This window comes from Pseudopipra pipra, chromosome 7, assembly GCF_036250125.1.
Source record: "Pseudopipra pipra isolate bDixPip1 chromosome 7, bDixPip1.hap1, whole genome shotgun sequence".
NCBI lineage: Eukaryota > Metazoa > Chordata > Aves > Passeriformes > Pipridae > Pseudopipra > Pseudopipra pipra.
This window is the reverse complement of record NC_087555.1, coordinates 7,981,521-7,995,329: the sequence shown is the minus strand read 5'-3', so window position 1 is coordinate 7,995,329 and position 13,809 is coordinate 7,981,521. Positions and strand designations below refer to the sequence as shown.

At 38.2% G+C, this 13,809-nt stretch overlaps 1 protein-coding gene across 4 annotated transcripts in view; it reads right to left on the bottom strand.

The window, feature by feature from the left end:
• Positions 1-7,511: 7,511 nt before the first annotated feature.
• The window catches only part of PMS1 (PMS1 homolog 1, mismatch repair system component), a 44,809-nt gene continuing 38,511 nt past the window's right edge, over positions 7,512-13,809 (bottom strand). For all 4 annotated transcript variants that reach the window (XM_064660444.1, XM_064660443.1, XM_064660442.1 and 1 more), the window contains 2 exons: positions 9,517-9,677; positions 7,512-7,930 (listed from right to left, as the gene is read on the bottom strand). In XM_064660444.1, the coding sequence (XP_064516514.1) occupies positions 7,742-7,930; positions 9,517-9,677 (350 nt within the window). In that variant the 3' untranslated portion in view covers positions 7,512-7,741. The remainder of the gene's footprint in view (positions 7,931-9,516; positions 9,678-13,809) is intronic.

The window sequence follows — 13,809 nt, the reverse complement described above, 5'->3', positions numbered from 1 at the left end:
TAAGTCTCTTAAAAGAGCATTAGTTGTGAGGTAAAATTGAACCTGCATATTCCCTTTTGTATATTGATCTTTTCAAAGATTATTTTATTTAGCTTGCAACTACCAGCACAAATGCTGATTCTAAATATATCTGCTGAACTCTAAATGACTTCTGTTTATAGAAATAGGACATAACAAGCTATTAAATCTTCCTTACAACAAACTGCTATGCCAAAATACTTGCTCCAGATTTTTCAGCGAAAAGACTTAGACAGGCAACCAGAAGAAGACTGGCAAGACCATTATTGCAACATATTTTATCCTTTAAGCCTTTCCTTAGATGGACTTGATTTTAGTCTTGTTAGTTCTGCATCCACACAGGTTTAAAAAAACAAAAACAAAAAAAATCCAGTTGTGCTTGAAACCCTCATTACTTTCTCTGACTAAAGAATTCAACACAACAGTTTGTTGCTACATGGTACCTAAATAAACTCAGAAGAAGCAGGACACAATAATGAAAAGCTGCATAATTGCTGATGATTTGGAGTAATACAGTCAGAAATCATATAGTCCTGAGGACTCCACAAGAAGTTCACAATTAGACAAGAATGAACTGCACACGACCATTAACCATTAGATTCATGCTCATCACAGTAAAAATACAACGGTGTAAGCTCAATTGCAGAATTGGGGGTTTTCCCCCCCTGTAAACTCTGCATCCAGTTTAAGGCTGATTGAGCTGTTTCTTCAGTTTCTATAATCTTCAAGTGGCTGGTGCACTTTCAGGTGGTGTGTTTTCAGGTTCTACAGTGAAGCTCACTAAGAGTATAAAATACAATTATTCTAAAAGGTCAGTATCCATTTTATTGCTGTTATAATTGATGCATAATCACATTTACTTATCTGCTGACATAGATCAAAACTGAAGTTTCAAAGCCACACTTCCTAAAGGAGTTGGCAGCATTTTCAGTTGTTCAAAGGTCATTGTAAATAAAGCATAGAGGTATGGCTCTCCTAAATGGCAATGGGATCTGGGGCAAGCCACTTTGGAAAAGGGCATTTTGAAGCTGAATGTGAAGCTTTATGAAAAGGTTCTGCAACAGAGAAGGCTACCTTGTGGGAGAAGCAACTATATGAATTTCTCTGATGTGGGAACAGTTTTCTGCAGTTTCATTTGTCTTAGTAATTATTAACAGGTTTCTAAATTATGCACACCTAAGGTGTCAGGGAATGTCAGGAATGTTAACCCACTAAATAGTCAAACTCTGCCTGCTTAAGTGAAGAACAGAAATCCAACAGCATATTCCTCTGAAATAATCAATTTACTACTAGTCTGTTTTGCCCAACTCTAACAAGAATCACGCCTCAATTCCCTCCTCACAGCTGGAACTATTTGCCTTTCAAAAACCATTTTATATGAAAAATTCAAATTATTTCAAAAATTCTTTCCCTTCTCTTGAAATGAGATGATGGGACTCTTGTAACACTACTTAATGAATATAAGCAGGTTTCTCCCTTTCCTCCTTTTTAATAAACTCTCTTACCTTTCATTGTGAACATCTCTCATTTATCTAACATAAGAAGTACCAGGCTAACAAGAACAAAAAAAAGACATAACCTCTTTATTATTTTATATCATCTTAGATAGTTTTACCTGACTAAGCATCTTTAAAATCCTGCACAAACAGGCTGCATTGACCTGACAAGTGAACACTCACATATAAATACTTTATAAAGCATTCCTCTGTCAAAATGCTTGCTCCTTGTGAATATTGTAATTTATCAGGCATTTCAAGAGCTGAAGCAAAGAATATCGGTGATCTAAAATATCTAAAAAATGTAATGATTCAATTAATGCTGAGTTACTCCATGCATGAATGAACAATTTAACCTGGGCTTGAATACAGTATTTTAATAATGCAGCTGCCATATTTACTGGTCTCTACATTTCCTGAAAACTAATCTGCCAAACCAGTTATACAGTATTAATCTGCTGCGCTTCCGTTCCTGGAGTGTGAGTCAGTAACGCTCCAGAGTCGCACGTCACCTCACTGCAATGCTACATGTTTTATAACATTTACAAATACTCTAATTGTAAAATTAAGGCAGACATATTTTTCAGTTGAAAAACTACCTTCGAGCATCTGAGTGGCAGGTACAGGTTTCTGGAAAACTTCATGTCTGTTTAGGCAGTAATTTTTAAATATCTTGAAATACTAGTTTTGGGGTTTTTTCCTAAGTACACATGGGATTGTATCTGCAGTTTTGAGATTTTTTTTTCCACAAGGCTGTCAGACTCATAGCTGTTCTTTATTTCAAAGCCTTGGTAGCACAACACATTTCTCATAAGAAAATAAGTGAACTAAAACTACTTTCTCACAAAGTGCACTAAAGAAGAACCTCTTCTATACCACCTGATTGGCACTATCCCAATTACCATGCTTGACCTAACTGAGCATGTTCTGGCAAAGCTTCACCTGTAATCAACTTCATATGGAGTTCATCTAAAATGCACGTTCCCCTGGGCCCTCAAGAGCAATTTTTTTTCTCCCTTTAAAAACATAGCTTGTTTCATTTCAGGATGAAATTATAAATACAAGAACAACCTTTGGGCAAAACCAAAGTTGGGGGTTGCTTTGCTGAGTAATTCAGCCCAGTGAAATCATCAATAAAATTACTGATGTGCAAAAAGACTTAGCCTGGGTTGATGAAAAATTACAGTAACTTGGGATAAACATCTATGACTTCAGATAAAAATGTGATTAAAATAATAAGTAAATAATCTTTAGCTGCAGATGACAGCAGCATTACAGTTAATCATGATATTGGGAAATGTTAGGTAGTGGAAGACAGGATTAACATATTGCTCTAAAACATTCCATTACTTTCTGCATCTGTTTACTGATAATAAAAGAAACAGCTGTTCTAAATGTAACATTAACAGGTGTAAACCGTTCATTTGAGATTTTAAAACAATAATTCTCCTCCGTTTCCTCCTTAGCTATTCTGAAATGACATTACAAACACCCCTCCTATTAGCTTACACAATTAACTCATAATTGTTCAACCTCTCTGCATGTCCACAAAACGTATACATGTGGAGTTAGCTTCCTTCTCACTCTGGGCAAAAGGCTCTGTTCTCCTGCACTGCACATCCTGAACTAATGCACCAGATGTGTCCCATAAAACGGTTGGTCACACTATTCAGCAGCTTTCCTTTAGCAACTGTTCTATATCAAATTTACTGTAAAAAAGCATCATAATTACGAAGCAACACTGTATCAAATTCACAGACCTAATATCTCACTATGTTCAGTTAAACTATGAATGATAATTGAGCTTGAAATTGTATATTTACTTTAAATAAGTCCTCCAAATCATCTGCAACAATGTGTGCTTAATTCGAAGCCATTAACAAAAGATTTAACATTTCCACATTTATACTCTCCATAATTTCAGATATGATACTCCATACTTATGGGGGAGGAATAAAAGCAAGTTCTGGTAGCTTTCCATTTGCAAAATTAAATGAATGTATCTTAGGTTTTTTTGGAATTGCTAACCCAGCCTGTTAAGATGCTGGGTACAAAACAAACAAAACTCTCAAGAATCCTTCCATATTGCTATTGCAGCCAAATAATTGAATCAGAACTAGAAGTTCATTTAACAAAAGAAACCAAACCCCATTACAAAATAAAAACCTGACCTGCTTTACAGAAAATAAAACAAACGCTGAAGACCAAATATTACAACCCTTTCAAAAACCTAAAAACTTGCTTGTTGATGCTTATTTTCACAAAAGTAATACCAGAATGTTTGTAGGAAAAAAAAAAGCAGTGACCTCTTGAGATCAAGGAACATGTGCTTTTATAACTAAAGAGAGTTTTGCTTATGAGTATTGATGCTATTGCTAGATATTTTATATAGCCCATACCAGAATATGGAAATAGAGAAGAAGAATCTATTTTAACAAATTAAAAGTTACATCATATAGGTTTTAGTGTTGCCAATGACTGCTAAGTGCTCCTGAAATAAGTTAAGTGTTTCTCTGGTTTTATTATTATGGGAAAAAAACAAACAAACAAATACTCCAAATTCCTTTACACACACCACTTCTTAACTGAGAGAAAACAGAAACTTGATTATTTAGATTCCTACTACACTCAGAAAAGAAACATAAGAGGTGCTACCTCTATTTCATGTTTATACTCGTATTTGTACTTAAAGAAAAATATTTTTTTCAATGAGAATTTCCTGTATTTTTTAACAAAATTGATATTCAATGGTTTCCCATTAAAATAATATGCAACTTTTCAGACTTTGGGCGAGGCAGACACCAGAGCTGCAAACACACCACCAGAACTGAACCTGCCATACAATCAACCCTCTGAAAAAGGCAAAGCTACATACAACCAAAAGGTTTTGTAAGTTTTATGATGAGACCATGCTTTAGTTGGAAAGCTCCTGATTCTCCCCTAGGGAACACTCATACCTGCAGTAGGCATAGTTTAGGAAAGCGAACACGCTTCCATGAGAAGAATTGTAAATAATAACACTTTGGCCTGCTGGTGACGCAAAGGGAGGAAAGAAGGATGCTCATCTACTGTCAGACTCAGACCTGTCCACCCTCATTTTAGTCAAAATCGTACAAAACTGAAATGCCAGCAGAGGGCAGCGCAAATACGAGAAGTCCCTGAAATGCCCCGGCCCGGCCCCTCGCGGGGAAGCAGCTGCGTGGGCGCCCAGCGTGGGGGACAACGAGGGGGCTGCCACTCGCTCATCGCTGGGAATGCACCCACCACGGCCTACCCTGCTGCTCCTTCCTCTAAGGAAAAAAGGTCAACTACAACAATAATCCACTCCACTGAGCATTGAACTTTTCAGGTTTTCCTCTTCCTTTCAAACAGCCCACGGAGCTGGGGACAGGCTCCTCTCTGTCTGCAGGGACAGGCAGCCTCTGTGTGCTCCCCTGGGAGCCTCGGGGGGTTCACCACCTAATGACACATCCCAGTAGCACCCCGTGCTGATTCAGGGGCAGGAAGTTGATGTGCCTTTCTTTTGAGAAATGTTACAGCAGGTGCACCACTTGACTTGAGCTTGTAAACCTAGAACTGGGGTACTTCTATTGTTTAAACAAGGAACATAAAACGGATGCATCAGTAGAGGCATCAGTGAGAGCACCTCTGGAAACAGAAAGTAACATTTCTTTTTGTCCACACTGGATAAAGGAAGGAGAGACCCAACATCTCTAAAGCCATCTCCCATCAGCAGAGTACCTGTTTAACTCACAATTTCAGCTGGCACTCCCAACCACATGTACCATGGTGGGGAAGACACCCCAACCTACCACTCCCAAGCCATGTTACAGCACTCACTGCTGGTACCCAGCCACACAACAATCCATCAGACCCCACAGAGACAGAAACAAACTGTATGTACACCTACCTAAGGGAGAAATGCACAGCAACTCTCTTGAGGTGAAGGACAGCAAACACACCAGGAAAGAAGGAAGTTAGGGAAGACCCACCTCCCAATTGTCTAACCTGGCACACCTGTACCTACTGAAAATCCTAATTTGCTAATTTGATTTCATAGCAACTAAACCCACCATGGCACCTGTGAATACTCATTTCCCAATCACTTTGTCCTCAATCTATGGCCTGAAAACCTGTTAAAACCACTTGTCCTCTGCGATGCTACCATTACATGAAGGGACTTGATGTAGACCCAAGTGTTATCAAAGATACTAGCATTTGCATCAGTATAATTAGGATACATCTATCTTACCTATATTTTGGAAAGGAATCAGCAATTATTATTATACATGTTATATTCCCAACTGACTAGAATTGGTGCACATATTCTTTTAAGTTCCAGCAAAATTAGACTAGAGATAAATTTCACTTCTCCAGCTTGCCTTTGGCTTTTCTCACTGTAATGGCTACTCTCTAAACTCTAACAGTTTATATTCCAACAAGAATAAAAATAAACAAACCATAACCTTCTGTATCCACTGCACGGCTGGGATCCTGTTTCCCCATCGGAGCCAAGAGTCATGTCCTCCTTCCTCTGTCTCCATCCACCTTCTCACTTCGATTCTAAAAATTCACATCTTCTGAACTGAGTGACATTTACAGCCAACAAGTGTTCAGTTTGTCAGTGACATTCTCATCTTGTGCCTTGCTCACTGTTGAGCTTGGAAAGATATCTTGCTTGTGCCCTTGCTCTTTATGAAAAGGATAAACCTACTTTAATGGCATAAAGACATAATCATAGAATCACAGAATAGTTTGAGTTGGACCTTTCAAAGGTCACCTAATCCAACCCCCCTGCAGTGAGCAGGAACATCTTCAACTAGATCAGGTTGCTCAGAGCCCCATCCAACCTGACCTTGAATATTTCCAGGGATGGGGCATCCACCACCTCTCTGGGCAATCTCTTCCAGTGTTTCACCACCATCATTGAAAAAACTACTTTCTTATATCTAATCTATATCGACTCTCCTTCCGTTTAAAACCATTACCCCTTGTCCTATTGCAACAGGCCCTGCTAAAAAGACAATCATTACCTTTCAGATCAGAATTTTTATGTTGTCACGTATTGCTGTGAATTGATTCCTTAGTTCACCAGTTCAGCACTCTTTGATAAAGGGCAATACATCAGTGACTTACATTTTCAGACTGTACATTTGCTTGTCTGGTCCCATACTCCTGTCCACCAAGCAGCTTGAACTCAGGCCTTTCAGCAACCTTCAACCACTTACCCAACAGCCACAGAAACACCACATTTTCACAGTGCCAAGATATGCTAACGACTGAAAATCTGGGGATGGACAGGAATTTTCAGGTGAGCTTTCCTGAAACTTTTGAAACATACTCTTCCAGAGACACTGCATCTGCTATACACAGAAGGCCTAACAGGGCAGCTTTATGGAAGTAGGCTCCTACTTAAAATAGAGGAGTAAATATTGTGTTCTGAACCAGTTTCCCACAATCAGTCTCTCTCTCTCTAGCAGACTATGCCCTGGTTAGGCCACATTCTCCCCAAGTGAGGCCAGTTTATGTTTCCCACCCCCAAGCAGTTTGTGTGGTGTATATCACTGAACCAACATATATCCATGGGCATCTGATTTCAGTGCTAACCTGGGCTCCTGACTGATCCTTTCAGGTCACTGGCCAGTTTTTGTTGATCTAAAGTTTTTAAAGAGTACTACACTGTTAACAATCATTTTTTAAGTGTATAATTTTTGGAGCTTGGACTCTAGGACTTCAATACTTATTTACAAGAGCTAAGAATTTCCAAATAGAAATACAACACCATAGATGTATAACTATAATAACTGCATATTCCAATGCCATATTTAAATACTTACAGCTATCCGGAATTCCTTTGAAAATTAACATCTGATGCCCTTAGTACAGCAAACTTTGCCATGCTCTGTTGAAAGCAACTTCTAACCACTTCACATCTAAAATATTTTGACATACTGGTATTTTCTAAACCTGCAGCAATAAGAAAAGGATGAAACCAGCTGAGAACATTTCTTTAATAAATTCTTTTTAAAAACAGTGAGAAGTAGTTTCTCTACAGTATTTATTTCCAATTTACAAGTAGCACTTAAATAAAACAAGTCTCTAGGAGGTGAACATATGACAATGAAAAGTCATTATAACGAAAGCTTTGCACAAAACATACTGAAATCACAGAGTAATGATAAAAATTAAGCAAGAGAAGTATGACCCCAAACAAAATGTTCCATTTACTAAGTAATTTCCATGGAGTTGTGCTTGTCAACTTCTGGAATATCTGTTAAGTGATGAAAAAAAGGGCGACCATGAACACAGCCTTTATTTTCCTTTCCAAGCTGTTGCTTCATCCTGTAAATTGTGTTTTGTACATCTTCTTTTGACAAATGTAAGGGCAGCTGCCGAGCTAAACGTACTGCTTCTCCCTGTGGAAAGGAAAAACAAAAACAAAACCCCAAGAGTTTTAAAGTATCACTTTTTAGCACATTAGCCTGGGGCTACCAGAAAGCAGGCATTAAGCACTCACTGTTTAAAGGTCATTCTTTTCTGCTGATAAATACTCTGAATCCCCAAAACCTAAATGTAACTCTAAACATACCTTACTGGTCAGTTCATGACACTTCTACAATGGAGCCATGCACAGTCAGTCTCCTGGTCATGTTTGCAACCTTTTGCTTTTGGAGTCCACTTCTGCAAGATGCTTTGTGTTTCTAAAGATCTTATTTCCTGTTGACATCATTCACTTTCAGCATCAGCTGAAGATGTTTACCAGTTCACAAGACACGTCCTACACCACCTGAACTAACATAAATTCAGTCAGCCAGCTAAACAAATTTTGAAAAATACTATAGTGAAACCTTAGGTTAATGTTGTATTTACTATTGTCTATTGCATCCAGTTATCTCACTGTACTGTAAAGCAGAGGTGACTGCTAAAGCACACACCCTCAAATAACTAAGCAACTTCAAAAAGAAGTTGTCAGGTTTTTTGTTTCCTCCTTCAAGATGGGCCTTCCTGCCATTGCCTTCTCTTCTGTACTTAAGTCATGTTGCTTAGACAAAAATGGATGCAGCATAAAATCTCCCCTCATGTTGTACAAAACTGAGCAGCATTCATAGTGATTTAATCTGAATCTGCCCATTTTGTTTGTCTGAAATTTTCCCCTCCTCTTCCAAGTGGGAAAAAGATCACTGTGGAATATTCTGTACCCTGGAAGGCTGATTCTTTAATCATTACCCTATTCTTTCTTCTGCACTGAACAGTGTGGACTTACAAGACTGTTGGTTGTCAGTATGTGTCTCTGTTAACCACAGAACTTACTGGTGTTAACTAAATACAAGCATTTGCAGAGGCATATGGGGTTCACTGCATGTGGGACTTCATTTTTTGCTTCAATGTCTTAATTCCAGTGACAGCTTGCTTTTCTGGCAAAAGTAATATCCACTTATGTATCTCTGCCCTTTCTCTGAATGAATCATAGGAATTTTTCTTCTTTAAGTGGAAAAGGTGTACTTTCCAATTTTCACAGTATATGTCCCACTGAGGTTTACATGAAAATTAAGCTTCAATTAACACCTACTTTTCATAAACTATTACCTTAAATCATTTTATAACTACTTCATAGATTTATTTACATAAGAGATAAATTTGGATGACTATTCTGGATTCAACTGCCTTCTAGACTTTGCAAACCAATTCTGTGGCAGCTTTGTATTCTAACACAGAGAAATGCATTTCAAGTCTGAAAACGGCCTGTGTAGAAGAATCACTTTGTGAACATCAGCTTTCAGCATGTATTACATCCCACTGGATAAGTCCAATGGAAGTATTGTGGTAAGCAATGCACAACCCATAAACCTCAGAGAGGATATGACATCCTCCTTTTCAAAAGTAACTTCTGTTTAGAACACAATGACATTAATTAAAACAGAAAGCTGGAGAAAGAGTTTCAACCTGTTGAAGAAATTATAAGTATAGCTGGCTAATACTTCAAAGCAAGTTTCTGTCTTACCTCCAAGTAATTTACCACTTTGAGAGGCCTACATTCATATACTTCCTTTGCATTTCCATTAACTACTGCACTCAGAATTTCCTTCAAATCAGAAATACCATAATATGGCAGACAATTTGCCATCCCTTCTATTTCCAGATGACTTTCTGCAGCTGAAGCACCTGAAAATACAAAAACAAAGCAGTAATTCATGCACTGCTTAAACTTCTATTCTGGAGCAATTAATAGAAAATTAAACTGATGTAAAGCCACTTAGTAAATTAGTCTCACAAATTCAATACAATTAGAAAACTTTATTTGCTCCTCCCTTGGAATGAAAAGTATTTATTTGTACAATGTTTCCTTATGATGATCTGTGCTTATTCACATCACAAATGTCTCAGCTCACACTAATTCAAATCCTAGCTGGCACTGTTTAATGCTTAAAACATTTTGCAGCATTCCCAGTCTTGAGCACAGCTTTAATTAAAGCTTCTGTGACTTTAATTAAACATACATGAAATTAAAGTAGAAGCCAGCAATAAAACAAAATTTAGTTTGAAAAAAATTGAAACAGAATGTTGGCACTATTTCCTATGTAATTGGTTTAAACATCTGTAGAGTTCAAATGTTATCATAACACATTCAGCTTCTACTGAAACGAAAAGCATTTTTTTCTCCTACCACAGCTGAGGAAAAACCTAAAGGGTCTGTGACTGACTTCATATTATCATTTATATCATATCGCTGCTGCAGCAGGTACCCCTCTGAGTAGGAATGATGAATAAAACATTTAAACAGCCTTCCTAACAAATCTTCAAGCTTTGAAGATTAAAAGTGATTTCACTTCACTTTCTTTTTCACATGACTTGCAAAAAAATGGAATGAAGTGCTCCTGCACAGCTGAATTTTCTCCCACTCCCAATCAGGAGCGAGTTCTCTGCTGGTCGGGCTCACATATTCTCATGCAGTCCTTCAGACCCCTCCTCTTATTCACTCTGGGTGCACAGAAATCTCAACCCTGCACAGCCACCTCCCCTTTCCCACCACTGCAAGTCTAACAAGTAAAGAATTTCACAAGGAGAGCATGGAAAAAGACAATTCATAATGAAAATAAATCCACTCTTGTGTAACGGCCCCAGGTAGGATAAATTACATTCAGCACAAGTCACGAATGCTTTTTGTAAAGTCAAAAGAGCTGGAGACAAATAGACTGATCCAAGGTGCATTAAACTAACAAACTGTGATAAGGGATAATTCCTGTTCCTAATCCAAACAACAATGTGAAATATTTCAGAAGTGAAAGTATACATGTCACCACAAGGTACTTTAATTAGGTAGTAGAACAAGGCTGTTATCCATGCCCAGGTACTGGTTTTTTGACAGTCATTAAATAAGAGCAGAGATGAACAGGAAGACTGTGCAGATTGAAACTATTCCTGTGTCACCAGGTAAATAATGCTGTTGGGCCTCTTTAAGCTTCATGGCACGAGACACTTTGACCAGAATGGGAATTCAATATAGTGAACAACACTCCAACCCTCCAAAAAATCACAGACCTTTCTTACAGCTACATATTTAACACTGCTTTACACCTGAAACTTTTTTTTTGTTTTTCACTCAGCCTTGTCTTCCTTCTCTTTCCCAAGCTGCCTCTTCCTAACCATGACCAGCAAGCACAGACATATTTTTATGCACTGCTGTAAACTTGTGATCAGATTCAGCTTAAAGCAAAATGTTAAATTATCTCCAAGTTCACCAGTTATTAGAGGTGAGATAAGATGATGTACTATGCCAGTATTTCCCCATGGGAAAGCCTGCCAGCAAGAGACAAGAGGAAAATATGAAGTCTTTTTAATTTCCTTCAGCTCTTTTCTCTCATTTTTGTCCCATTTTTTGCTTTAATGAAAGTTTAGATTTGAGTAATTGTTCCAGCCTGTTTATGTTACTTTCTCTCTAAAATTAGAACTCAATCTACTTGACAACCTTTCAATAGTTACCTCTCTATATGCTACCAAACACAAGACACAAAATTTTGTGAGGTTTCAAGTGTTCAGATTTTCAGTTTAAAACCTTGTATTTCCAGTGCTTCCTTTTAAAATTTTATGACAGTGAAGTTCTGGATTTGCAAAACATTTCCTATACATACTCTTCAGTTTCACCAACAGCCATCCTTCCATCTGCAAATTTTGACAGCCAGATTTGACTTCACCATTCTGCTCATTAATCTGAAAGGCAGAGGGGGCTTTAAAGAGTTGAACATAAGAACAAACAGTACAAATCCCGGCTAAGGGAAGTTGTCTTCTTGGGTATTTCTGTTTGTGTGCCATTCTCCTTTTCTGCTTACAGTCTTTAAACTGCAAAGTAGCCCACTGCATGCTGATTAACAACTAGTCATCTGCAAGCCTTTGCAGGAACTCTCATACTGGCAACATTTGATGAAATAAGCAGATGTCCAAGCCTCGATGTACTTGTAAATTTTTGACAAAATATACATTAAGATTTTTGAGTATTCAAACAGCAGTCTTCAAGCAGTTTCCATGGCAGTTTCTATTAAATACTTTGCAACTTCCAAAGAACATATTTCCATGAACAAATAAACTAGCTTTCACATGACTAAAAATGTGGATTTCTCATTGCTACAAATTTCCCCATTTCTCTTTTCAAACAAAGCATTTACAATCATCTTTGGATAATTCCTTCTAGATGGCCAGGAAAAACTGTTCCCTTCCAGCTGCCACCTAGATTAGGTGACACTATAACACTGTCTATCTTCCAGTCTATGGTCAAAATCAAAGTGAAATTAAGTAGCAGCATGATTTTCCACTGGTGGGTTACAAGAGCTGAGGCAGCTGTTATTATCAAGAATGATTGGTTATTTACCTATTATTGCTCTTTGAAGGCTCATAAGCACATTCTTTGTATATGGATATGTTGGCTGCTCATACTCAGGCAGACAATTCTACCCTAAAAGCCTGCCCCGGAGCATGGCCCAAGGCCCACCATTGTTACAAAAGCAGGTAAGGTGTTCCTTGCTCTCAGTTCCTCTCCAGCCAAGAATTCACAATTCCAGGACTTTCACAAGGGCAGATGGACAGATGTGCAGTGAAGGTACATAAGACAAACACATCTTAAGAAGAACTGGACAGAAAGTAATCCTTCTTACTTCTTGAAATGCTTCTCTGCACGTCGATGTCACTGTGAGCAAACAAATGCCTGGCAGATCCCAGAACACTGAGTATTAAGTAATTTGCTTTATTAAGTAAAAGCAAACAGATTGCTCTCCCAAAGGTAGCATCACTTGGATGCTCAGTAAGGCCAGAACATGAGGGGGTGGGAGGGCAGTGGAAGACAGACTGGAGCTCAGCGTCACAGCCTTGCAAATTACAACAACTGGCACATTCCACAAAGAAATCATTGATTTTGCCTAACTGACATACTGACAGCAAGAAGCATTTTCTGGGCTATTTCACAACATGTTTTTCACTGTCAGCTATCCAGAGAAAAATCTAGTTGAAAACTCCTTAGACTGCTGAGCAATTAATATAAAGAGAAATGGGGAGACAACACAAAAGATCTTAGTCTACCAAAACCATGAAGAAGATAGGGCACTTCCAAAATCTAGGATACTTGGAACAACTTTGGCTGCAGTCATAGACAGTCTCTGAACAATGTGGAGTAAATGTAAATTACCTTTCTGTCTTATAACAAGAACACATTGAAAGGGCAGACTTATTGTCAAATAAAACAATAGGCAAGTAAGTCCTGGAACTCCCACACTCTTGTAACAATAAATATCCAAAGGTGCATTTGTGAAAAAGGAAAACACTGCTGGAAGTGCAAACAGTTTTCCCACCAAAATGACAGCACAAGAACAAAACTCCATGTGCAACTGAGTTCTTGCTAGAAAGAAAACACCTAATTAGACCTTTCAAAAACCCACTAGGAGTAGTGCATCTGGTGCCATGTAGTGCCATGTGGTTCAGAGCAAGGCATGTCCATGGTAGGCCTGTGAGGAAGACTCCTGGAAAGTTACTGGAGTAACTAACTAACCTCAGAACCACCCCACGAGCTAAAAGGTCTTGGCCATTAAAGTGTATAGTTGGATTTCTATGAATGAAAAGCCCTGTGAGGGAATAAGATTCAATTTTTGACTATTAATCCCAAGACCTGACAAATTTAGTGCAAGACTAATGCATTACAATTCTTTTATCCTGTGTCTGATGTTGCCCCTTACAGACAAGTCATCCAAATAAGGAAAAACCAATATTATGTGGGTGGGTTTTTTTTCAAGCAAGCAACTGTCAGAATCAA